The following is a 26882-nucleotide window of genomic DNA, read 5'->3' as shown; positions in this document are numbered from 1 at the left end:
TATCTTTGAAATTCAGCAATGTCCTTGTGAGAGACAGGTCTTAGCAAAACAACATGACAGCTGGCTCACACTGCATCATTTTCTGTTATATTTTTCATCCACTGTTGGCCTTTATCCAGCTCATCAATGTCAGCTCAAATTCTATCATGATATATTCCCTGTCTCATTTTCTCCTCTTCCCTCACTTGCCTTACACTATCTCCTTTAATCAAAGTTAATTGGATCTCTGCTGCATGTTGTGATGGGACTATTTAAAAATGGTTGCCAATCTCTCAATTACCTAATGACATTGAGATCAGAGCATATATTTGCACTGGGCAAGTGCACTGGTAGGGTCGATATCTAACTGAACTGGCTTTGGCAAGAATAACTCATTAACGTAATTATAAAGCCTGTATGTTTACCACATAAGCAGAGCTACACAACAGTAGATGGCGAGGAAGTATGTATTTGGCCTCTTAAAGAATTGCTTCACATTTCATTTTTTTTAATGTTTTTGTTCTATGCTGAGTCACAGTATCTGAATTATTTAGCCAATGGAATGGATTGTTACTCAGAGACCAAGGATAACAGTGAGACAAGATTCTCACAATTAAGTGGTGAAAGGCATCTCTTAACATCCTCATTATTACATTATCTCACTTCCCATTATAGCTTCCCATTCTCCCACCCTCTGGATAGAAACCAGATAGCGACAATTTCCCAGATGAAAATCAGAGTGGACACCCAGGCAACTCCAGCTCACTGCTTACTCCTTTGGCCCTGCATTTTGGACACCAGGTACCGACATCTCAGGGCACATGCTAAGCGCAGTTACTCCACACACCTCCCATCCAACTGGACCTCGCAGTCCCCATCAACAAAGCCAGGGATCAATTTCCCTCAGTCTGACAATGTGAGGCAATTCACAGGAGCCAGGCACTTGACCAGGTGCATAGCTGGGCCTTAAGGGCGCTTCTGGTGCTCGGAATTCTGCAAGATCTTGGCAGTGGGCAGCAGTCTTGTCTGTGATGAGTGGGAGAACACAGTGAGCAGAGTTCACTGTGAATGTGGTGTGTAAATAATGAGGTGAGTTTAGAAGATAGTGCGAGCAAACCTGCCAGGGTCCACGGAGAGAAACCTTCCAGGGAACTTGCCAAAATTGACACTCAATTTTTGGTAAAATTCGGCCTTTTTATCCAGCTTTAAGTACAGAGATAGACTTGAGTGAACCTGGCAGGCCAGCATGAGAATTCTGACTGAAATTGGCCTGTTTTATTCTTCGCAAGTCTGCAATAAGGAAAGCATTGGTCCTTGCAGCTCCAATTGATGAGGAGAAAGAAGGAACATTGAAGGCCTGATATCTCCAGGAAAAGAAAATGTTGTCCATGTGGCTGAGAGAATCTATCAATGTTGTGTACTTGGATTTCCAAAAAGTATTTGATAAGATGCCACAGAAAAGGTTGCTATGCTAATGTAAGGGTAGAAATTATCATGGATAAAGGATTAGTTGGCTAACAGGAAGCAGAAGGTACAGATAACTGGGTCATTTCTGGGTTGGCAAGCTGCAACTAGTGGATTGTTATGGATCAGAGCAGGGACATCAACTGTTTACAATCTTTATTTAGTTGGAAGGATTGACTGTATGGCAGCTAAATTAGAGGAGGGTACAAAGATAGGCTAGAAAGTAGTGAGGAGGGCAAAAAAAGGTTTACAAAGATAAGTGAAATAAGTGGGCAAAAAAAATAGCAATGTGGAAAAATGTGAACTCATGAAGACATGCAATTTAAATGGAGAAAGATTGCAACACTCAGCAGTACAGAGGGATCTGGGGTTCTGACACATTAATCACAAGAAGTTAGTCTGCAGCTGCAACATGTGAATAACAAACAAATGGAATATTGTTGTTTACTGCAAGGGAAATGGAACATAATAGTGCAGACACTTTGCATACTATTGTACAGAACACTGGGGAGACCACATCTGAAGTACTGTGTACAATACTTTACTTGACTTGAGAAAAGATTTTACATCATCAGATGTAGTTCAGGGAATGATAACTTGACATTTACTGGGATGAGAGATGTTATCCTATGACAAAAACGCTGGAAAAATTATGCCTGTAACTGTTGGAAAAATGAGAGGTGATCTTAGTGAAACAAGTAAGATGCTTAATGGGTATTGACAAGCGGATGCTGAGAGGATGTTTTCCTTGTGGGAAAAACTAGAATGAGGGGACATAGGTTACAAATAAAGGATCTACCATTTAAGAATGAGATGAGGATTCTTTTTTTCCTCATAAGAGTGTTAGTATATTTAATTTTCTTCCCCAGACAGTAGCTGAGACAGGGTCATTGAATATTTTTCAGGCAGAGTTAGATTGTTGATTGGGTGGGAGAATCAAAGGATGTGGGGTGAGACAGGAAAGTAGAGTTGAGGACATAATTAGATAGGTTATAGTCTTATTAAATAGTGGAACAGGCTTGAGGGACCAAATGGCCTACTTCTATCATATTTTCACCGTGGTCTAATATCTTTTTTTATCAAGTATCCGGAAGTCCAGGTTGTAAATTTGTTCACTGCGCTGGTAGATTTGTTCTCAGATGTTTCATCACCATGCTAGGTAACATCATTAGTGAGCCTCTGGTGAAGTGCTGGTGTTCTGCCCCGCTTTCTATTTAGGTGTCTTGGTCTGTTAAGGTGGGTGATGTCCCTTTCGGTTCTTTTTCTCAGATGTTGGTAAATGGGGTCCAAAACGATGTTTTTATTGATGGAGTTCCAGTTAGAATGCCAGGCTTCTAGGAACTCCCGAATGTGTCTCTGTTAGTCTGTCCTAGGATTGATGTGTATCCCAGTCAAAGTGGTGTCCTTCTCAGACTGTATGTAAGGATATTCGTGATAGTTGGTTATGCCGTTTGGTGGCTAGCTGGTGCTTGTGTATCCTGGTGGCTAGTTTTACTGGTTGTTGGTACAGGGTCCTTTAGGTTCATCAGTAACCGCTTCAGTGTGTTGGTAAGTTTGTGGGCTACCATGATGCCAAGGGGTCACAGTAGTCTGGTAGTCATCTCTGTGATGTGTTTGATGTATGGTAGTGTAGCTAGAGTCTCTGGGCGTGTTGTGTCTTCTTGTTTGAGTTTGTTGCTTAAGAATCAGTGGACTGTGTTTATCGGGTACCTGTTTTTCCTTAATACGCTGTATAGATATTTTTCTTCTGCTGCTTGTAGTTCCTCCAGTGTGTTGTGGTCCATTTAAATAATGTTGTGATGCAGCTCCATATGTGAGTGTTAGGATGACTGCTTCTGTAGTTGAGTATCTGGTCTGTGTCTGTTGCTTTCCTGTAGATGCTGGTCTGCAGTTCTCCACTGACTGTTCATGGCACTCTAACATTTAGGAATGGAAGTCCATTGTTGTTCTGGGATAACACATCCATTTTAGGACGGGTTAATCAGAGAAACATATGGGAATTCCTAATGGTCTGGCATTCAAACCGGAACTCCACCAAAAACACATCTGGACTCAATCTACCAACCTCTGCGAAAAAGAACTGGAAATGACATCACCCACCTTGACAGACCAAGATACATAAATAGAAAGCAGGACAGAACAGCAACCGACTGAAAACAAACCTACCAGCTCAGCGAGCAAAGTTACAGCCTGAACCTCAACCTGCGCTACAAATCTTCTCAAAAACTGCAGCCACAAATCCAATCATGGCCTACTCAGTGTATTTTTAATCATTCATGGGATGTAGGCATCGCTGGCTAGGTCAGCATTATTGCCCATCCCTAAATGCCCAGAAGGCAGTTAAAAGTCAACCACATTGCTGTGGGTCTGGAGTCACAGGTCAGGATAGCAGTTTCATTCCCTAAAGGACCAGGATTAGTGAACCAGATGGGTTTTTCCAACAGTTGACAATGGACTCATGGTCATCATTAAACTCTTGATTACAGATTTTTTAATCAAATTCAAATTCCACCATCTGCCATTATCTGGATCTCTGGATTAACTGTCCAGCAATAATAGCCCATCACCTCCCAATTATATATTTTCACCTTGGTCTTGTTTTTTTTTACTGAACAGCCAAAAGTCCATTCTGGTCCTCAGAGCAGATTGAAGGATTGCTGTCTTATTGCCATACTGGAACAAGAAATTGTTTCTTGCACGATTCTATTGAATGGAGCGCAAGCCTTATAATTCAGGATAGAACAGAGGATGGATCCTCCAATCATCTACCCTTATATCAAGGGGAATATTTAGAAGAGTTCCTTGAAATCTTCCCCAGCACACGATACGGTGGTTTCAATAGAACACCTCTAGCTCATAACGAATGCTGTTTGCAACCAGAGGTACTGATTAAGCTCGGAAAATCCCCGGTACCTCCACTGGGAGCAGAAGAAAACAATGACAGCTGCTCATTTAGGCCGTCCCAGGCCTTTTCTCGAAACTGGGAATGCTGTGTACTGCTCTGACTTTTCAAGTTGAAGCTAGGGTTATACAGGTAAGATAGTGAAGTAATAGTAATGTCATTGGATGAGTGATCAAGAACTAAAGGCTAATATCCTGGAGATATGGGTTTCTATGATACCATGACAGATGGTGATATGTGAATTCAATTAGAATTCCTACTGTGGAAACAGGCCACTTGGCCCTCCAAGTCCACATCGCCACTTCAAAGAGTAACCCACCCAGATCCATTCCCCTGCACCAATTATTCTAGACTTCCCCTAACTAATGCACTGAGATTACATATCCTCGAACACTATGGGTAATTTAGCATGGCCAATTTAACTAACCTGCATATCTTTGGACTCTGGGAGGAAACCAGAGCACCCGGAGAAAACCCACGCAGACACGGGAGAATGTGCAAACTCCACACAGTCGCCCGAGGTTGAAATCGAACCCAGGTCCCTGATGCTGTAAGGTAGCAGTGCTAACCACTGAGCCACTGTGCCGCTCCAATAAAATCTGGAATTTTAAAAAATAAGACAGTCTAATTTTTTATCTGCATCCACAAGATCGGAGTGCTTCTGTCTAGGTCAGCATTTATTGCCCATCCCTAATTGCCCAGGGGGCAGTTAAGAGTCAACCACATTGTTATGTGTCTGAAGTCATATGTAGACCAGATCAAGTAAGGATGCCAGTTTTCTCCTCTAAAGGAGTTAGTGTACCAGATTAGTTTTACAATAATTATTAGTCGTTATATGGTTGCTATTAGACTAGATTTTTATTCCAGATTTTACTGGATCCACATTTCACCATCTGCTATTGTGGAATTCAAATCCACGACCCCAGAGTATTTTCTAGAGCTTTGGATTATCGGTCTAGTGATATTATTACTACTCCACAACCACCTCCCTAATTGGAGACCCTTGTTGTAAAAAGAAAATTTTGATTTCCCTATCAATGACACAGAATTTGAAAAGCCTATTAAAATGCTTAAACGTGGCTATAAGGTCTCATTCACTTGAGATTATGGACTTTGTCACCTGCTTTATCAAATTAGTGTAGGTTGATAAATGATAGACTTGACCTTCAGTCTCTTCCTTTAGTCGTTGAGGCCATTCTCATTTGAGCAATAAGGCACACACCCGAGCATATTATTGCCTGGCAGGTACTGCATTGTTCAAATACTTCTAAAATAAAAGCATAATTTGCACAAACTGGAACTTTTTAACATTGGCATGGGTACAACAGTGTTTTAGTAAACTTTTGCACCAATGTTCAGTAGAATGTGAGTAAAGATAAAGCTTTAAATTTCCCACAACACTTATTTTCCAATCCCTACTTCATCATTGTGGGAAATAAATTATGAAGGAACATTTTCTTTGCCTTCTTTGGGAGAAGCCAATTGCTAATTGTCTGCTTAGAGAGATAGGTACAAATCAGCAGATGGAGTGAACTTCAGAGAGAAGACCATTATTCTTTAGATATGGAATAGTAGGTATACCTCCAGCTCTCAAGAGTTATGAGATTGTCTTGAACAAAGGTTGCTGTGACAAAATTGTGTCTGCTTTAAATATCTCCTCATTGTCATTGACATTGCCACTTCCCTAAGTGGAAAGTGCATCTGATTTTTATAGGCATTGACTCATACTGCTCTCTATCTACTCAACACAAAATAAAATGGGAACATGATAATGCCATGCCCTTGTGATTATATTACCATGCCCTTGTAATTACATTGTGATTTTACACGATTGCTTCTTCGATCTCTTTGATGGAATGAGTTCTGACAGGGATCGATACTGCTTTATTTCACAGTGCACATATACAACACTTCCATGACCATCTTGTTTAATTCAAGTCGTACAACAAATCTGTATGGAACAATAAAAAATAAAAAATTCATCAATTTTTTTATTCATTCATGACAAAAAAAAGCGTTGCTAGCTAGGCTAGCACTTATCACCAATCCATAATTGCCCAAATGGCAGTTAAGAGTCAATCACATTGCTGTGGGTCTGGAGTCACATGTAGACCAGACCAGGTGAGGATGCAGTTTTATTCCCTAAAGGGTATTAGTGAACCAGATGGGGTTTTCCAACAGTCAATTCATGGTCATCATTGGATGCTTAATTCCATATTTTTATTGAATTTTCATTGAACCCGGATCCCCAGAACATTTCCTGGGTCTCTGAATTAACAGTCCAGTGATACTAGGCCATCATCATCTCCCCGAGGAGAAAGTGAGGACTGCAGATGCTGGAGATCAGAGCTGAAAATGTGTTGCTGGAAAAGCGCAGCAGGTCAGGCAGCATCCAAGGAGCAGGAGAATCGACATTTCGGGCATGAGCCCTTCTTCAGGAATGTTGCTTTTCCAGCAACACATTTTCAGCCATCATCTCCCCGAATATACTATTCACCAAATGGATATTTAGACTTATGTTTTATAAATTAATTGAACAATCTCTACCACAACTACATATAACCCGATACCTCAACATTTTCTTGGGACATTGGGAGACTCAGAAACCAGTCATAACAAACTCAGCGATAAGTGCTAGCCTAGCTAGCAATACTTTTTTTTTGCCATGAATGTTGTCTTTATATCTATGTATGAATACCTTGCAAATTTTCAGCAAAACTATACAAGCCTTCCATTATCTCCAATAATAAGACCATAAGGCAATACGACATAGGAGTGAAAGTAAGGTCATTAAACCCATCAAGTCCGCTCCACCATTCAATCATGTCAGATGGGCACTTCAACGTCATTTACCCGCACTCTTCCCGTAGCCTTTTATTTCTTGCGAGATTAAGAATTTATCAATCTCTGCCTCGAAGACATTCAACGTCCAGCCTCCACTGCGCACCGTGGCAGTGAATTCCGCAGGCCCACCACTCTCTGGCTGAAGAAATATCTCCTTATTTCCGTTTTAAATTGATGCCCTCTAATTCTAAGGCTGTGCCCACTGGTCCTAGTATCCCCGCCTGACGGAAACAAATTCCCAGCATCCACCCTACAATAAAACATCCAGGCTTACTGTCAGGCATACTGAAGAATAGGTTACAGTCTCATATTTGCAACAGTATACATTGCTGCAAGTCCTTCTTGTCTTACAACTGACACTTATCCAATTAGAGTTGTCCTTCAATGTGCATATAGTGGAGCAGCAACCACAAACTGGCGTTTCTCAGGGCATAGAGATAGCACAGCTGACATTTTGTTTTGTGTACATGTGCATATTCCCACATCTGTTGGTGTGTAAGTACCAACCTACACAGCTTACCCATCCTTAGCCACATTCCCAATACTTTTCCCAATGCCCAATGTAGCTCAGCATATTATCATTGTTCAACGTGGCACCATCACACACAGGAAAGCCTTCAAATGCTTCAAAACATTTTATTCACTAAGATCAAAAGTGAACAATAACCAAACAAACAGAAGCTGCACTTGTCTTTTAGAACAGAAATGGATTGCTTGCCTTTCAAGAACTAATGGATTTACAGTAAATGAATAATCGGTGCATCCAGCTCTCATCTACTGGAATCAGATGTCAATTACATCATACATAGAAATAAAAATAGGGACAGCAGTAGTCCCTCAAGCTTACTCCCCAATTCATTCTGACCATCCAACTCAATAGCCTGTTCCCATGTTTTCCCTCTTATCTCAAGTGCTATATCCAACTCCTTGAAATCATACAATGTTTTGGCCTTGAATGCTTTCTGTGGTATTGAATTCCACAGGCTTACTGCTCTCTCCGAGTGACGAAATATCTCCTCATCTCATTCCTAAATGGCTCACTCCATATCCATAGACTGTGACCTCTGGTTCTGGACTCCCCCACCTTTGGGACCATCCTCCCTGCATCTGTCCTGTCCAATCCCAATAAATCCTGTCTGTCATGTAGTGCCCAATACTGCTCCACTTTTATCAGGTAGACGTTGATGTCCTTCCTGTTCAATGTCTTCATCTTCCGTGTCAGAAGATAAGCTTCTGCCTCTCTTAGTTTGTCAGCCCCTATTTCATCTCCTCTTTGCCTGCTCCAGTTATGCAGAGCACAGCATGCTAGGATTATGTGGCATGCTCTGTCCAAAATATACTGCAAGACCCACCTTGATTGATCCAAGGAGAAAAACTTCATCTCCAGGAAGCCAACTATCTGCTCCACCCAGGCCCTGTGTGAAGAATGGGCTGCATTACCTTCACACTTGGCCTCAGTCAAGGCTTTCTGTTTTTCCTCTCTTCACTCTTTTTTTCTTCTCTCGTCTATTATTTTGACTTACCTCTTGCCGAGTTTGGTCCCAGTGTGGGATCTGGCGGCATCAGCAATGGCTGCATCGGTGAGGTGGGCCCGAAGCAGACTCATGGCGGCAGCGGAGTCAAGGTTGGGCCAGTGTAGTACCCAACAGCATTGGTGGCATCCGCATTGCAAGGTCCAGGGAGGACTCATAGTGGCTGGGGCATCAGTGAAGGTGAGATAACGCCAGACAGTGGCAATGTTCATTCCAGCGGTGGCAGTACAGCAAAGGGGACCCATGCCTGGCCACCAAGGCCTTGGCCCATGTCCCATGATGGAGCACTTAGCAAGAAGGACTGTAAAATTGGACATTTCCTTTATTTATTCACTTTCTGCCTTTATATTCGATGTTTTGGTTTATTTTACTGTGTTTTAAGATGGCGCTGGAGAGTGGCCACACCATACAACACTTTTTGCTGTACTTTGTAACAAGATACACGTGACCATAAATAAATCAACTAAGTCAGTCAGAGGCTATGTAACAGAATCATCAGCATTGGCCACTGTCCCTGTCCCCCAGTATCCAGTCTTGTAAGACATCCAACCCTTAAATTAAGCAGCAACATGAGAGCTCTCAAGGATGTAGGCATTGTGGAAGCTCCTCGGATGCTTGGTTCAGATTTCTTAAGATGTGGTCCTGATGATCAAAGATCACTTACAGATTGATGAACTTTTTATTGATGAACTCAGCTGCATAATGATATGGTGCTGTCAATGTGTCATATGGACAGTCTTTATCACCCTGCACATGGGGGCTGCCAATGTTACGTTGCCAAAGCCTACTGCCCTTGCTGCAACACTGATCTCATCACAGGGAAACAAGATGAAGCAGAGTGATCTGCCACAAATCAGATTGCACAACAATCCAAATATATTTGTTGATCAAGGATTGAGAGAGCCCACATAGGTCCCCAGTGGCTCCTTAGAAAGGGCCAGTTCAATAAAATGTCAGTGCAGCTGTTGCCTTGACAGCCACTGGGACAGGATCGTCACTCGCCCCTTCACGTCATCAATCCCACTCCAGAAGCTGGCATAGGGCAGTCACTGTGCCCCAGGTCACCCTCAGTCTATGCTGATACTGCCCTTCGCAAATCTAGAAGGAAAGGCATCAAGGACATTAGACTCTGGCCTCCTCTATCTCCTACACATCCTGAGGGGATCTTAATCTGTGACCTCTTCGTGTGGAGACTGGAATCTATATGCTGTTGGTCCTGGACATTCAGGTACATCTGTTTCCTTCTCCACTACTCTGGACCTTTATTGCATTAAGCAGCAACAACAATAATCCCTAGCTGTGGCTGAATCCCTTAGCACACACGCATCCCTGCATGAGAAACATAGGAAACTGCACATGTTCTCAGCAATGTAAGCAGTCAGTATTCACTTCACTCACAAATAATGGCTTAGCACAGTACTCCGTACATGGGATATGGAGCATTCCAACAGGAGGGGCTGTGGAATACCTCGACATAATACTTTATGTTGGACCTTATTCTGATTAATGCAGCACCTGCCACATCACAAAGTGACAGGAAGAAATGTCAAGAGTCTCAGACCCTGTCCTATAAACATCACATTATCCTAGAAAGCTGTCATTGCCTGTAAGAGGGAAATAGATAAGAATAGTTGGTGCTTGTTTTTGACCAGTGCAGATTAGATGGGCCTAAGGGTCTTTTTTTGTGCTATAGACATCAGTGACTCTGTGAGCATGTTGGAGAATATTTATATTTCAAGGCGATAGAGAATCAATTCCTTGGCCTGTACAGCCTGTGAAATCTTTGATTATCTCTGTGCTGTAAAGTATCTGATTTGAACATATTCGTGAGGGCCTTTACTGTGCATGAAAAGTGCCTCAGCTGATTAAAAGAAAACCTCCATCTGGTTAAAATGGAATACTTCAAGAAGATAATGGTTCCATCAACAAGTTATACAGTCACAGAGATGCACTGCTGAGAAACAGACCCTTCAGCCCAACTTGTCCGTACTGACCAGATATCCTAAACTAATCTAGTTCTATTTGCCAGCACTTGGCCCATATCCCTCTGACCCCTTCCTATTCATGTTCCCATCCAGATGTCTTTTCTCACCGAGTTTTAGTTTATTCGTTCATGGGATGCCCCAGCCAGTGTTTGTCACCCATCCCTAACCGCCCAGAGGGCAGTTAAGAGTGGACTGGCATCGCCGTGGGTATGGAGTCACGTGTGTATGCCAGGCCAGGTTTATTCACCAATCATCGTCAGATGGGCATGAAATTATCTATTGAATGTTTAAATTGAGAATAATACACCCTTTTAAAAATAAAGTCAAAGTACTAGAAATGCTGGAGATCTGAATTAAAAACATAAAGTGTAAGAGGAACACAGAAGAACTGTGCAGGCAGAAACAGTGTTAACATCTCGAATCCAATGTGAGTTTATCAGAGCTGAAAGGAGATGGAAAAGTAGGGTTTTTATGCTGTTGACAAAAGAGGAGGAGGAGGAGGACCAAATAGAACAAATGGAAACAGTGCCCCAGATCAAAAGGCGTGTTATTGGTAGTAGAGGAGAGATTCAGATGAAGAGTATGTGTTCACGTTAATAGCAGAAAAGAGGTCAGCTCTGCTGAGAACAATCACATGTAAACAAGACACAGGATGGGGGGAGGGCGAGTGGTGCAGTATTAGCTAATCAAAATGAATGATACATGTCAAGGTCTGAAGTTATTGAACACAATGCTGAGTACGAATGCAGGAAAGTGCCTAAGCTGAAAATAAAGTGCCATTCGTCCAACTTGCATTGGGTTTCAAACAGCAGACCTGGAACAGAAATGTTAACATGAAAGCAAGATGGTTTATTGAAATGGCAAAAAACTGGAAGGTCGGGATAATTCTTGTGGATAGAGCAGGGATATTTCGTAAAGCATTTGGTTATATCAATGTAGAAGAGATCGCACTGTGAGTAGTGAATACAATAGACTTGATTGAAAGAAGCACAAGTAAACCCTACTTCACCTGAATCGTGTATGTGGGGTCTTGGACAAAGAAGAGGGAGCAAGTGAAAGAGCAACTGTTGGATCCTTCAGTGATCTCATAGGAAGATACTACAGGAGAATAACGAGGGGTTTCAGTGTCAGAGGAACAGACCAAAGTGTTGTAGAGGGAATGGTCCCTTTGGGATGCTGATAGGGGACAATGTGTCTGGTGTGCCCTTTTTTAAATGTGATTGTTGGTTTTGCATCTTCACACTCTTCACTTGGAAAATAGTATGAAACTCAGGAACTGATGAAAGATTTCACGGACTTTGATGTGAATACTGTTTTGCCTGAGACCCCATCGGAGGCAGCTTCGATGATGAAGTGGCTTCCGCCCCAGCCCACCATCCAGCGAACCGAGATTCCTTACAGTGGCTTTTGTGATGTCTTCCTTCACAGAACCAGCAATGAGGTGGGTCCTTGGGGCACCTTCAGGATTCTGTGGAAGCTTGCAGCCTGAGATTTCGATGACTCAGAAAGGATATTCTGATTCTGAACAGGCCTGTTTCAACAACGGCTTCTGGCCCGGTATTCCAATAGTCTGGTGTGGCAATCTTGCAATGGCACTGTCTTTTCCTGAACCCAGGAGCCGGGAATTGAACTAAATGGAGATTGTCTTAACTTCTTTTATTTTTTCTTATATATGCCTTCTGTTATTCATATAAGCACTGCAGTATGGCAATATAAACACTTTTCACTGTTTTTTTTTGGTAAAAAGTACAAGTGACAATAAATGACTATTCTATTCTATTCCTTCCAGGGCTGTAAACGTTGAATATCCAAGCAAGTAAAGTCATTAGTCCCAGTCTTTCTGATGAGGGGAGGATTACCTATGCATATTAGATAAATATACCCTGTTGGATACCAAATCAGAATTCAAGGTTTGAACTCTTGTCACAATTCTATCATACTGTCTACAGCTTACACCTTCAGCTTACAGATGAATATTCAGCCCTTAAGTTGTAAAACGATTGTTAACAAAAACAATCCAAAATTGAACAAATAACAAGCATTTACCTAATAAAATATAAACAAAACTGAGAGCTCTACACTTCACACTGATCCCCTGTAAATTGCTTCAAGTTAAACACCAGCATGTGAGATATCGAATGTGACCCATGTAAATCTGCTCCTTGCTCCTGATATTGCATTGCAGGAATAACCTACTGGAGATGGTGCTGAGTAAAGCCCACCATACGGTTTCCTATCACACATGTAGACACTTCAATGGGGAGAAAGGTCTTCCCTGTATTCTAAATAAGTCCCATAAATGACAGCCAACGTTGTTGTTTACCTTAAGATCTCCTTTTCCCAACTTACACTGTAGGTTCACAAAGCAGCCCCCATACTGAAGCATTCCCCAAAAAAATCAAAATGTGAAACATATTCGGCATTGCTGATAGCTCCCTCTATAAATCAAAAGTCACAGTGATACCTAATGTTGATTGTGATAATTAATTAGTTAAAAACTCTATTTGAAATCAGTTCTTTATGATATTTGTTTAATGTAGTTTATTATCTGAATAACTATTAACTGGTGAATAGGCAGAACTCATTTAAATATTTGCAACCCATGAAGCTTCTCAGACAACATGTTTCATTCCACTCAGTGAATAAATAATGTGGACATTTCTATGTAATGCACTTTCGCAGGTAATGTGGTGCACTGTGTTGATTCAATCTGTCCTAGTCTGTTTCACATCCTTGTCTAGGTGCTGCACTGAATGATTTATGAAGTATACTGTAGGATACAGTGTGAATTCTTATTATATTCAATGCCTTGATGAAAAATTACGAGCTATGGCATACCAAATACTCTTAAAAGTTCAGTCTCATTTTATTGCAATACAGGGTACTCATTTTTTTGCCCCTTGAATGGAAGTTATTGTTACTGTTTTGCAAGATGCTTGCAGGAATACAAAGATGTAATTATTATTACTTTCCTAGCTATAATGTGAACATAAAGAAATGTGGAATGAGCAGAAACCAATAAGTCAGGCAGGATAGTTCTGAAAGTTTAACATATTAGATGAATGTAATAGAACATGGATAGCTGTGGTGGTGGAGGAGGGGGGTAACTTTTACAAATCACAGGTGAGTGATGATGTGACAGAGCAGATTTTATGCTCAGAGAATGTACAAAATTCATCTCACTGAATTCAGTGAAAGAGAAGCTGAATAAGTGTTGTAAAGGTTAGGCAAGCGGTTCTTCTAAGTTACTGCACAGGTATTGAAGTTAACAATGTTTCCAGTGATGTATCAGGTTAAAACTCCCAGACTGTGTCCTTTCTGTCTCGTAATAAACTCCCCCAAAATCAGAATAAAGTGACCATCAAATTCACAGTAAATTATCTCTAAGGCAACTCTGTTTAGAATCAATCAATTTTTAGCATCACCTTGAATGGTGATGGAAATACAAACACCATCCTGAGTTTTTAGGCACATTTCTGAGAAAAAGGAAGCAATTTTTAAAAACTGAAAATGCACAGCATATCACTCAGTATCTGAAATGTGGCTTTTTTTTCTCTTAGATTCTGATGAAAGAAGAATGAATTACTTGGAAAGCCCCTGTATCACGTTTCTCAGGAAGTTTCAAATCACAATATCCAGGCTTGGGCTGACAAGTAACATTCGTGCCACACAAATGCCAGGCAATGACCCCTCTTGATATTCAATGGCATTATCATCACTGAGTTCACTGGATTTTGTGGCCATTTGCAAGATGGCAGCATTTGCCACTGACATTAAATAAACCTCTATACAAGCCTATATTGTGGTCTTCTGGTAGCAAGAAGCTGGTTTCCTTTGAGGGTAGATTCTCTCTTGGCCCGGGGTTGGAGTGAGGCTCAGCCGAGCAGGTTAGAGTGGGTGAATAAAGCAGGCAATTGTGGTGTGACCTACAGTGACTGTAGCACAAAATGTATATGAAGGAAATGAAGGCATTGGAAAATCACAAATTTAAAATGACATTAGAAAATTACACTTTTGGTCAACATAATTGGTTTGATTAAAAGTGTAAACATTTTTGAAGAAACAATGATTTGTTCTGATAAAGCATTTTAAAGTGATATTTTATGTCTGATAGTTAATTCTAAAAAGGTATTATTTTCACTTTTTAACAAACTTAAACAGATCTTTAGCAGTGAACAAAGAAATCCATTTTAAATTTGAAAATCTCCTGGACCTCCTCTATGTATTCTTGAATCAAGAGAAGATTTCTTATGTCTGAAAATACAGAAACTTATCAGCCATGATTGAATGGCAGAGCAGACTTGATGGGCTGAATGGCCTAATTTCTGCTCCTATGTCTTATGGTCTTTGAGTATTCAGAAGGGTGGTTGAAAGTAGTTAGAAAATACTCTGCTTCAGTTTTAACATACAAAATAGGTATTGGTGATACAATGAAGTTTAAGGAAGAAGTGCTAATAGGTGGGTCAAAACTCTTCAATCACTGAAATAACAGTTGAAGAACTGTACAGGATACATTGGGGTGTGCAGATGCAAGTGCAAGATTGAGGCAAGATTACGGAGGGGTTTCTAAACATAGATAAGGTCATTAGGCATAAATTATCCTCCCTGGAGATGGTGAGAAGGAGAAATGAATAGATGAGTTGGTTCTATAGAGATGATTTCTCCATTCTTGCCACCAGATCAATCAAAGGGGGGGCAGGGTGGTGAGGTGGGGATAGATGGAGACAGGTAGAGGGCACAACCTGTTTTGTCGATGGGAGGAATGAATCCGGTTCGTGGCGAGAAGGAAGGGTCAGTCAGAGGAATGGAAGAGAGGGGGGAGGGGCTGGGAAGGGAGTCGGAGGAAGGGAAGGGAGATCATTTGCATTTGGAAAACTCAATGTTGAGTCCTCCAGGCTGGACTACACCTCCTTCCACCCAGTATCTTCAAGAACTCCATCCCATTCTCCCAATTCCTCCGCCTCAGCCTCATCTGCTCGCATGGGGAGACATTCTACCCCCAAGCATCCCAGATGTCCACCTATTTTTAACAACGTGCTTTTTCCCCCTCTGTCATCCAGACAGCCCTCCACCACACCACCTCCATTCCCTGTTCCACTGCTCTAACCCCACACCCCTCCAAACACAATAAAGACAGGGACCCTTTGTCCTCACCTACCACTCCATCAGGACTCAACACTGAGTTCTCCAATTTCAAAGAACTTTCCTTCCCATCACCTGACTCCCTTCCCAGCTCCTCCCCTTCTTTTCAATTCCTCTAATTGACCCTTCCTTCCAGCCACCAACTGGATTTGTTCGTCCCTTTGACCAACCAGGTCATACCCTCTACCTGTCTTCACCTATCCCCATTTCACCACCCTGCACACCCCCCACCCCCAGTCCTGAAGAAGGGTTACATCCGAAACATTGACTTCTCCAAAGCCTGGTGCTGCTGGCTTGCTGTGTTCTTCCAGCCTCCTGTTGGTCTACCTTGGAATCCAGTATCTGCAGTTTTTTTTGTCTGTAACCTCATCAATTAAGGTCACTTAACAGCCTCCACTCACCATCGGCTCAATTACCTGCCTTCCCAGCAGGCAGGAAAAGTAGATAGTTTGTCAAACCACATGCACCTGTGGATTGAAGGTGGTGGGGGTAATTAGGGGGCAATTAGAGGCACAGGTAAGGGGCAAGGAGTGGCCTCTGAAAGCCACCCTCTGCCCTTACTTTCAATTCCCTCCGCACTCTTCCCCACCCCTGACACTTCTCTCCAAATTTCTGCTACCCTGTGACAAGAAGATGGGTTTTTTTTAGATTAGATTACTTACAGCGTGGAAACAGGACCTTCAGCCCAACAAGTCCACACCAACCTGCTGAAGCGCACCCACCCAGACCCATTCCCCTACATTTACCCCTGCACCTAACACTACGGCCAATTTAATATGGCCAATTCACCTAATCTGCACATTTTTGGACTGTGGGAGGAAACCGGAGCACCCAGAGGAAACCCACGCAGACACGGGGAGAAGCTGCTGGCCTCTGATTGGTTGACAGCATCGAGCCACCTGGGACACCAGTGCCAAGGTCGATGATAGGTCGAGAAACTTGCCCACTTTTGCTGGACAGCTCATAAAGAGCTGATTGATAAGTCTGGCTTTCTTGGTAATTGGGAGGGGAGGGGGAGTGGTGATGTATCAATCACCACCTAACACATTCAGCTCATGCTTTAAATTCAGAAAAGATCTGCAAGAAGGTTGCCAGACTTGGATGGTTTGAGATATAGAGAAAGGCTGAATAGGCTGGGGCTATTTTCCCTGGAGCGTCGGAAGCTAAAGGGTGACCTTATAGAACATTATAAAATCATGAGGGGCTTGGATGGGGTGAATAGCCAAGATTTTTTCCACAAGGTGGGGCAGTCCAAATCTAGAGGGCATAGGTTTAAGGTGAGTGGGGAAAGATATAAACGGGACCTAAGCGGCAACTTTTTCACACAGTGGGTGGTGCATTGTATGGAATGAGCTGCCAGAGGAAGTAGTAGAGGTTAGTACAATTACAACATTTAAAAGGCATCTGAATGGCTATATGAACAGGAAGCATTTAGAGAGATATGGGCCAAATACTGGCAAATGGGACTAGATTAATTTAGGATGCCTGGTCAACATGGATAATTTTGACTGAAGGGTCTGTTTCCATGCTGTATAGCTCTACGATTCTAAAAGGAAAGGGAAAGTCACATCAACTTAATTGACCAGTTAAGGAAACAGGGAGCTAGTGGAGGTTAGTAGGGGCAGTATTTATTGTGAGTTAGAGTGTGGCAGCCACTATTCCGGACATGTGGAAGTTTGTACTAGGAGAAGCTCAGTGGACAGTGAAGAGAATGTTTTACAAGGCTTGAGGTAATAGAAGCAGGAAAGTTTCTCTCAGAGCAAGTGATGAATTAGGGATGAAGATGGGTATTGTGGCAGAAGTGAAAGTAGGCTGCAAGGGCTGTTAACAGATAGGATATGGATTGTGGAGCTCAGCACAGGGTTAAAAACAACATTGACATTTGCATGCCCGGAGAGTCAGTTTGTGTGCAATAGCCAGAATGGAAATTTCAGTCATCTATTTATGCAGGAGCTGAATAAAATGGCTTCAGTTTCCCAATATTCAATTTGAAAGATGACCTGATTAATTGAAATTGGATAGGTGTACTAATAATACAGATGTGGTTGTGTAACTGAGGCTGGCAGTGATGGTTATGAACAGTCTTGGAATACACAGAGTTGACTGCGGGGTCGGCCAAGTAATTATTATTGTGTGTATGAGGACCCCCACAGGGATACATAAAAGCTGAAGCAGAGACAATGATGATGGATGTAGCAATTGATCATGGAAAACAGGTCAATGAGTGATAGTATACTATGACTGCAATCACAGAGGATTGAATTTATAACTTAGAATTTATAATTTACAAGGTCGGGTTGGCAGGGCAGAAACCAGACTTTTTGGGAAATGTTGGGATCACAAAGCAATATGGCAGTAATAGACTTGCATATCTTGGGGGAGGAAGGTTAGATTAAGCATTGATAGCTGGAAAGTGCACAGCAACCGTACCATCTTATTTAAGAACCTTGGAAGACTCTGATTAGTGAGGAGTAGGGGGGTGGGATTGGGAAGCAATAGGCAAGTTTCCTGTTCCCCCTACCCAATCCATTGGGATATGCCTGTGAATGTTACTGAGCAATCCTAGGAATTACAACCAGTATATTTGCTGTAATTCTAAGCAGAGACCTTACTGCCAACTGCCATGAGTCCCATGCTGTGGTTTTAAGGAGCAATTATAACAGTGTTGTCCGACAGGGAGGAAGTACACTTTTCTAAATCTGAAGTCAGTTAAAGGTCTACAGATTTCTTGTAAGGAGCAGTAAGATACTGCAACAATTATTTGACATTTCTTTTGAGATATTGGATAACCCGTGCTAATTATTAAACTGACCCCATGACTGAGATTTGGGACATGGTCAACATCCTCTTTTGGTTATGGCCATGTACTTATTCCTCTGCACATCTAGTGGAGGAGCAGGAGACCTAGAAATTCAGGCCCAGTATATCACTAGAGTGTTTAGTTATGGCCAATGTCATACTGGAGACCAGATGCTGGAGACCAGAATTGAAAAATGTGGTGCTGGAAAAACACAGCAGGCCAGGCAGCATCCGAGGAGCAGGAATCCTGAAGAAGGGCTTATGCCCGAAACATCGATTCTCCTGCTCCTTGGATGCTGCCTGACCTGCTGTGTTTTTCCAGCAACACATTTATCAACAATGTCATACTGTGCCATTACAATAAAGGAATGCTGGCTCTTTAGCTCCCTGATGAAGGGCTCCTGCCCGAAACGTCGATTTTCCTGCTCCTCAGATGTTGCCTGACCTGCTGTGCATTTCCAGCACCACTCTAATCTTGACTTTAGCTTCCTCATTTGAATGAGTCTCTGAATGTAAACAAAGCCAGCTTGCAGATCTCCATTTTTGCCTTAAGTTAAGGGAGGCTTTTTTGCATTTAAAGCTACACAAGGTGCTAGTCCCATTCATTTTGTTATAAGCAATCAATGTAAAAGCAGCATTCAGCACATCTTCAGGTTCTTACTGCTGCCCAGTCCTTCTGAGTATAAAATCAAGACATTTGGACACAAATATTTATTTTTATACGATCTGCAGGTGGATTGTAGTTTCCTACCCCAGTGACTGAATTTAACAGCTGACAGTGCTGGATAATTCAACACTAAGTTAAGCCAATGAGCTTTAATGTAGCTTACTTACTTTGTGTGAATAATGCGGGTCCACAATTCTTGCCAATCCAAAGTCACCAATTTTCAACACAAGATCTTCGGTGTTGATAAAGATATTGGCTGGCTTTAGATCTCTGTGTAGTATATTAGCTGAGTGAATGTATTTGAGTCCGCGAAGTAGCTGATACATAAAAAGCTTAGCGTGTTCCTCTGAGAGGGGGCCCTGCTCCAAAAGGCGAGCAAGGTCCGTGTCCATGTGTTCTTGGACTATGTAGACCACACTCAACCTCCAGATATCACGAGGTATTTCACTTCCTTTGGGGCCAAGGACCTCAAAAACCTTTACGATGTTATCATGATCCAATCGACGGATGATTTTGATCTCTCGTAGAGCGTGTTTGATACTTCTGGAGTCACTAATAATGATCTTCTTCACTGCAACCTTACGGTAACTTTGGCTGTCAATTGCTGCAAAAACCAACCCGTTGGCACCATATCCCAAAGGTTTCAACTCGATGTAACGAGCACCTAGATCAAACCCATGGGCATGGGTGATGCAGTCAAACTTTTCTGCCATTGCCCTAGTCAATTAATCTCTCAGGGCACTGCTTACTATTTTTCTTCTACTCATCCAGAAGCCTTGAGTAGTACTTGAATTTTTTTTTTCAAAGCTTGATGATATGAAATGATAGAGCTCCCAGGGTTTTGCTGAAGAGGTCTATCCTTCAGTTGGCATGCCTTATAGACACATACCACAGATGTTCTGTGTCTGCTTGGATTTCCACGAAGGTCTGTAGCGACACAGGCAGAAATGCAGTCATCCTGTTCAACAGTAGTTCCACTGCTGCTCTTCACAGTTCATTGAGATTTTTATTGCCATTTGTTTCTGCCAACATTACGTAAACAGTTTGGCCTTGTTCCACACCAAGACTTCTCCTGAAAGAAAGAATGAGATTTACATATATAGGAAATCTCCAGAAGGCAGACAATAAAGATTATGTGCACAATTCTCTAACTACACCAAGAAATAAAAGAATCAATAAGATAAATTCCTTAAAGAAATGATAACTAGTCAAGGATATTGTGACAGGACTCATATAAACATTTATTGAAGGTTTCGTCATTGACTGTGGACAAATACACTGCCTGTTGTCATATTGAATTGTACAAATCAGGAAGACCCAAGATTGGGTCCAAAGTTAATGTTGAGATAGTTGATCACAAGAGGGACAATGCAGGCACTTTACAAAGAACTGTTAAAAAAGATTCGTTCACAGGAAAGGAGAACCACTGGCCATGTCGGCATTTATTGCCCATTCCTAGTTGTGTTTGAGGAGGTAGTCACAAGCAGCCTTTTTGAACCACTATACACTTCTGTATTTTTGGACTAATTGTAAAGGTTAACACAGCTTACTGCTATCCACTGATGAAGTTCAGTGCAGTGAAGTGTGAAATGATGCATTTTGGTAGGACGAACTTGGACATACAATACAAAATAAGCTGCATAAATCTAAAGGGGTGTAGGAGCAGTGGAACCTGGATGTATAGATGTACAGATCATTGAAGGTGGCAGAACAGGTAGAGACAGCAGTTAATAAAGCATACAATATTCTGGGCTTTATTAATAGGTGCTTAGGGTACAAGAATAACTTTTATAGACACTTGTTAGACCTCAGCTAATGTTCAGTTTGTGCATAAGACTAATGGAAGGATGTGAATGCATTGCAGAGAGTACAAGATTGATACCACGGATGAGAAACCTCAGAATGAGGACAAATTGAAGTGGTTGGGAGTATTCTCTTTAGAAAGAAGGTTGAGAGGAGACCTGACAGAAATGTTCCTATTCATGAGGGTGCAGGATAGAATAGACAGGGAAAACAGATCTTACTCATAAATGTATTGAGAATGAGAGGTCACAGATTTAAGGTGATTTGTTAAATAAGTGAGGGTGATGTGAGACAAACTAAATTCATGCAATGAATGTTTCGGGTCTGGAATGTACTGTTTCAAAGTGTGGTGAAAGTAGGTTTAATTGAGGCATTCACTTGAATGATTATTCAAATGGAAACAATGTGCAAGGGTATGGGGACAAAGTAGGAGAATGACACAAAGTTATGATGCTTATTGGTAGAGCTGTTGCAGACATGATGGGCTAAATGGCTCCTTCTGCGCTATAACACTTCTGTGATTCACTAACTACCAACTGCAAGTTTCCCTTCAAGCCATACTTTCTGAGTTTGCAATGTATCATTTTTTTGCTACAATAGGGTCAAAAGCCTGGGGATTAGCTCCCTAACAACATTATGGGTGCACCTATAATAAACCGATTACGGTTTAAGAGGGGGCTCTTTCAGCACATTCTCAAGGGAAATTAGAGGTGAGCATAAAGTGGCATTCGCATCCCATTAAAAAAAAATGAAAGAAAGTCAGACATTGCCCACAGAACTAAATCCCAGCATGTATCAGCACTTTCAGGAAAGGAGAAGATTGGAATTCTAGTTTGTTCATGAGTTCAAAGGGTTAGGGCTTGTTTTTGTGCGATACCTTAAAATGAAAATGAAATACATTTCAGGACAGTTATAAATTGGATTGCCAACATCTTTTTACTCACACTATAATATAAAGTCAAGATCTACCCCAAAAAGTATACTCAAATTCCTCAGCCTCCTGCTGAATCAGTAATTGCTCTGGAAATAGGTTATGATATTGCCACCTTACTTCCATTTTGTTTTTTGCAACATGTTCTCTATAGGGTAGTATCAACACAAATGTTCTCTGTTATAATTTATTTTTTCTAGTTTCCTCTCCTATTGTTCTCTTGTTCATTAAATGTAGGTGTCACTAGCTGGGCCGGCACTTCTTGCCCATCCCTAATTGCCCTTGAGCATGTTGTTTCTACCTCTCCACAAATACACAAGGGATTTGTTCTGAGACCCCAGTTGTGAAAGTTGGCTGCAAGGACCTGTTCCTGATTCTGTCCTGAACTTATTTAGCAAGGAATACTCTCACTGCGATGGCCCAAGACCTGACATTGAACTGTTAGGAATTGTCACAAGAAACTTCACATGTTTCACACTTCTTGATTCAAAGGACATCTGCTGCTCAGGAAGGATGCTCCTTTTGGGGCACTGAATTGAAATTTCCTCATTCATGGAGATGTAGGTGTCACTTGGAGGGGAACTTGCAGGTGCTGGCCATTCATAGAGATGTAGGTGTCACTGGCCAGGCCAGCATTTAGTCCCGTCCCTAGTTGCCCTTGAGAAGGTGGGGGTGAGCTGCCTTCTTGAACCACTGCAGTCTCCCTGCTGTGGGTTGACCCACAATTCCTTTAGGGAGAGAATTCCAGGATTTTGATCCAGTGACACTGAAGGGATGGCGATATTATTTCCAAGTCAGAATGGTAAGTGGCTTGGAGGGGAACTTGCAGATGGTGATGTTCCCATGTATTTGCTGTCCACGTCTTTCTGGATGGAAGTGATCATGGGTTTGGAAGAAGCTATCGAAGGAGCCTTGGTGAATGTCTGTGTGCATCTGCTACTACTGTGCAATGATGGATGGAGTAGATATTTGATATACTGGATTCTATGTGGTACCACGTGGGCTGCTTTCTCATACTTCGAATCAGAAATTGGCTAGCTGAAAGACAGAGGGTGGTGGTTGATGGGAAACGTTCATCCGGGAGTTCAGTTACTAGTGGTGCACTGCAAGAATCTGTTTTGGGGCCATTGCTGTTTGTCATTTTTATAAATGACCTAGATGAGGATTTAGAAGGATGGGTTAGTAAATTTTTGGATGACACTAAGGTCAATGGAGTTGCGGACAGTGCTGAAGGATGTTGCAGGCTACAAAGGGATATAGATAAGCTGCAGAGTTGGGCTGACAGGTAGCAAATGGAGTTGAATGCGGAAAAATGTGTGATGATTCACTTTGGAAGGAGTAACAGGAATAAAGAGTACTGGGCTAATGGTAAGATTCTTGGTCGTGTAGATAAGCAGAGTGATCTCCATGTACATAGATCCCTGAAAGTTGCCATCCAGTCTGATAGGGTTGTTAATATGGCTTATGGTGTGTTAGCTTTTATTAGTATAGGGATTGAGTTTCGGAGCCACAAGGTCATGCTGCAGCTGTACAAAACTCTGGTGCGGCTGCACTTGGAGTATTGCGTACAGTTCTGGTCACCACATTACAGGAAGGATGTGGAAGCTTTGGAAAGGGTTCAGAGGAGATTTACTAGGATGTTGCCTGGTATGGAGGGAAGGTCTTATGAGGGAAGGCTGAGGGACTTGAGGCTGTTTTCGTTAGAGAGAAGAAGGTTGAGAGGTGACTTAATTTTGACATATAAGATAATCAGAGGGTTAGATAAGGTGGACAGTAAGAACCTTTTTCCTAGCTATAAATTGAAGGGTGCAAGATATAAAACAGATGTCAGAGGTAGTTTATTTACTCAGAGAGTAGGAGGGGAGTGGAAAGCACTGCCTGCAACAGTAATAGACTCGCCAAATTTAAGGGCATTTAAACAGTCATTGAATAAACATATGGATGAAAATGGAATAGCGTAGGACAGTTAGGCGTCAGATTGGTTCCACAGGTCAGCACAACATTGAGGGCCGACGGGCCTGGACTGCACAGTAATGTTCTATGTTCTAGGTTCTAACCCTGGTTTTACTCGCAGTTGTTTCTTTTTGTTAGTTAGCTGTTGGAATGGACAGCCCGAGTTCTCTCCGCGCTAGATTGAAGACTTAGAGAGCTTTCCTCTCAAAAATCAGAAAGGCCACTTGTTTCTTTCTCCTGGACTGGAGAGACAGCAATTGTTTCACTGCATTGCATTTTTGCCAAAGGGTGAGTTTATGGGATGCTGTCTATGTTGGAACAGTTGATGAGTAGTGGTTAAGTATGTTAATAGAGTAAAGTTATACCAATTCTTCGTTTTGTTGCATTTTAATTGCATTGTAAGAATGAAATGTGTTTTAATTAAAGCTTCATGTTGGAGCAATCGAATCATATCTGCAACACATTGCCTTTAAAATAAACAGAAGTTAGGGTCTAAGTTCTCCATAATATATTCTGGGGTGGCAAGTCTGATCTCTAACAATGATCACTGACCTTCCACTAGGAACCCTCAAGGAGCTGCAAAGCAATGAAGAAAGAAACAAGATCAAGGCCAGAAGATCCATTGGGACCGAGGAAGATAACTTCTCTGCATATGGCTTGGCCAAGACTATGATCATTAGAAAAGGCAACCTCTAGCTGCATTGACAGCTCCCTGATACTGATCTGTATAAGACAAACTGTCTCTGTTGAGCTGAAAATGCTGACAAGGCCTCAAAGTCACCCAAATTGAGGCCATGACCAGTATAATTGTCAGCTCAACTCTGTGGAGTAGGCAGCGACCTGGAGATATCTACCCCTGTGAGGCAAAGCATTGGAAGGCTCTCCTGACACAGTGTTTCTCTCTTTTCCCACAATCTAGCCTTCTAGCTGGTCAGCCAGGAATGACTAAGGAAATTCAGCTATTGGTGTCAGTTTGAATTTTAACGATAAGAAGCATCACAGTTGCATCTTGAATCTAGCTCATCCTAATGTGACATTGATAGTGAGCAAAGGTGATACTTGAACTGACATTTCCCTTTCTTCTGCAGAGTTAATGAGGTTAACTGCTATGACGAGATCTTTTTTGAGTCAAGATCTGACATTCTGTTTTATTCTTTGTGGGATGTGGATATTGTTGGTGAGGCCAACATTTGTTGCCCATCCCTAATTGCCCTTGAGTTGAGTAGCTTGCTCAATCGGGCAGTGAAGAGTCAACACTAGTGAGCTGAGGCTGGAGTCACATATAGGACAGACCAGATAATTACAACACATGAAGGACATGAGTGAAGGACATGAGAGACAAGGATGAGTTTTTACAACAACCAATCAAGCCAGCTGTTTTGACCTGGATGGTGTTAAGCTTCTTGAGTGTTGTTGGAGGCAGGTGTGGAGTATTCCATCACACTCCTGACTTGTGCCTTGGGGAGTCACGAGGTGAAAACTTGCTGCAGTTTTCCCAGCCTCTGACCTGCTCTTGCAGCCACTGTGTTTATGTAGTGAGTCCAGTTGAGTTTCTGGTCAATGATAACCCCCAGGACGTTGATTGTGGGGGATTCAGTACTTGCAACACCACTGAATGTCAAGGAGTGGTGGTTAGATTGTCTATTATTGGTGATGGTCAGAGCCTGACACTTGTGTGGCACGAATGTTAATTTCCACTTGTCAGCCCAAACCTGGATATTGTCCAGATCTTGTTTCATTTGAATGGGAACTGCTTCAGTATCTGGGGCATAATAAATGGTGCTGAACTTTGTGCAATCATCAGCAAACATTCCTACTTCTGACCTTATGATGGAGGGAAGGTCATTAATGCACCAACTGAAGATGATTGGGCCTAGGCCATTCCCCTGAGGAACTCTTGCAGTGATGTCCTGCAGCTGAGATGTCTGACCTCCAACAATCATGACCATCTTCCACAGTGCCTGTTATGACTCCAGCCAGTGAGAGCTTGCCCCGATACCCATTGATTCCAGTTTTGCCATGGCTCCTTGATGCCAAACTTGATCAAATGCAGCATTAATGTAAAAGGCTGTCACTCTCACCTCACCACTTCTGTTGTCCATGTTTGAATCAAGGCTGCAATGAGGTCAGGAGCTGATTGGCCCTGGTGAACCCAAACTGGGCAACATTGAGGAGGTGCTGCTTGATAACACTTTCGATGACACCTTCCATCACTTTACTCATGATCGAGAGTAGACTGATGGGACAGTAATTGGCTGGGTTAGACCAGGGAAACCCAGTGGATGTGGTCTATCTAGACTTCCAAAAGGCCTTTGATAAGGTGCCATACGGGAGGCTGCTGAGCAAGTGAGGGCCCATGGTGTTTGAGGTGAGCTACTGGTATGGATTGAGGATTGGCTGTCTGACTGAAGGCAGAGAGTTGGGATAAAAGGTTCTTTTCGGAATGGCAGCCGGTGACAAGCGGTGTCCCGCAGGGTTCAGTGTTGGGGCCGCAGCTATTCACGTTATATATTAATGATCTGGTGAAGGGATTGGGGGCATTCTAGCGAAGTTTGCCGATGATACAAAGTTAGGTGGACAGGCAGGTAGTACTGAGGAAGTGGGGAGGCTGCAGAAGGATCTAGACAGTTTGGGAGAGTCGTCCAGGAATGGCTGATGGAATTCAATGTGAGTAAATGCAAGGTATTGCACTTTGGAAAAAAGAATATAAGCATGGACTACTTTCTAAACGGTGGGAAAATTCATAAAGCCAAAGTACAGAGGGATCTGGGAGTGCTAGTTGAGGATTCTCTAAAGGTAAACATGCAGGTAGAGTCCGTGATTAAGAAAGCAAATGCAATGTTGTCAATTATCTCAAGAGAGTTGGAATATAAAAGCACTG

General features: G+C 42.2%; 1 protein-coding gene across 2 annotated transcripts in view; it reads right to left on the bottom strand.

Moving 5' to 3' along the window:
- The window catches only part of LOC122564774 (mitogen-activated protein kinase 4-like), a 93586-nt gene that overhangs the window by 27568 nt on the left and 39136 nt on the right, over positions 1-26882 (bottom strand). For both annotated transcript variants that reach the window (XM_043720029.1, XM_043720117.1), the window contains exon 2: positions 19482-20386. In XM_043720029.1, the coding sequence (XP_043575964.1) occupies positions 19482-20027 (546 nt within the window). In that variant the 5' untranslated portion in view covers positions 20028-20386. The remainder of the gene's footprint in view (positions 1-19481; positions 20387-26882) is intronic.

This window comes from Chiloscyllium plagiosum, chromosome 1 (assembly GCF_004010195.1).
Source record: "Chiloscyllium plagiosum isolate BGI_BamShark_2017 chromosome 1, ASM401019v2, whole genome shotgun sequence".
Lineage (NCBI taxonomy): Eukaryota > Metazoa > Chordata > Chondrichthyes > Orectolobiformes > Hemiscylliidae > Chiloscyllium > Chiloscyllium plagiosum.
The sequence above is the reverse complement of the archived record's forward strand: the minus strand, read 5'-3'. Positions and strand labels throughout refer to the sequence as shown.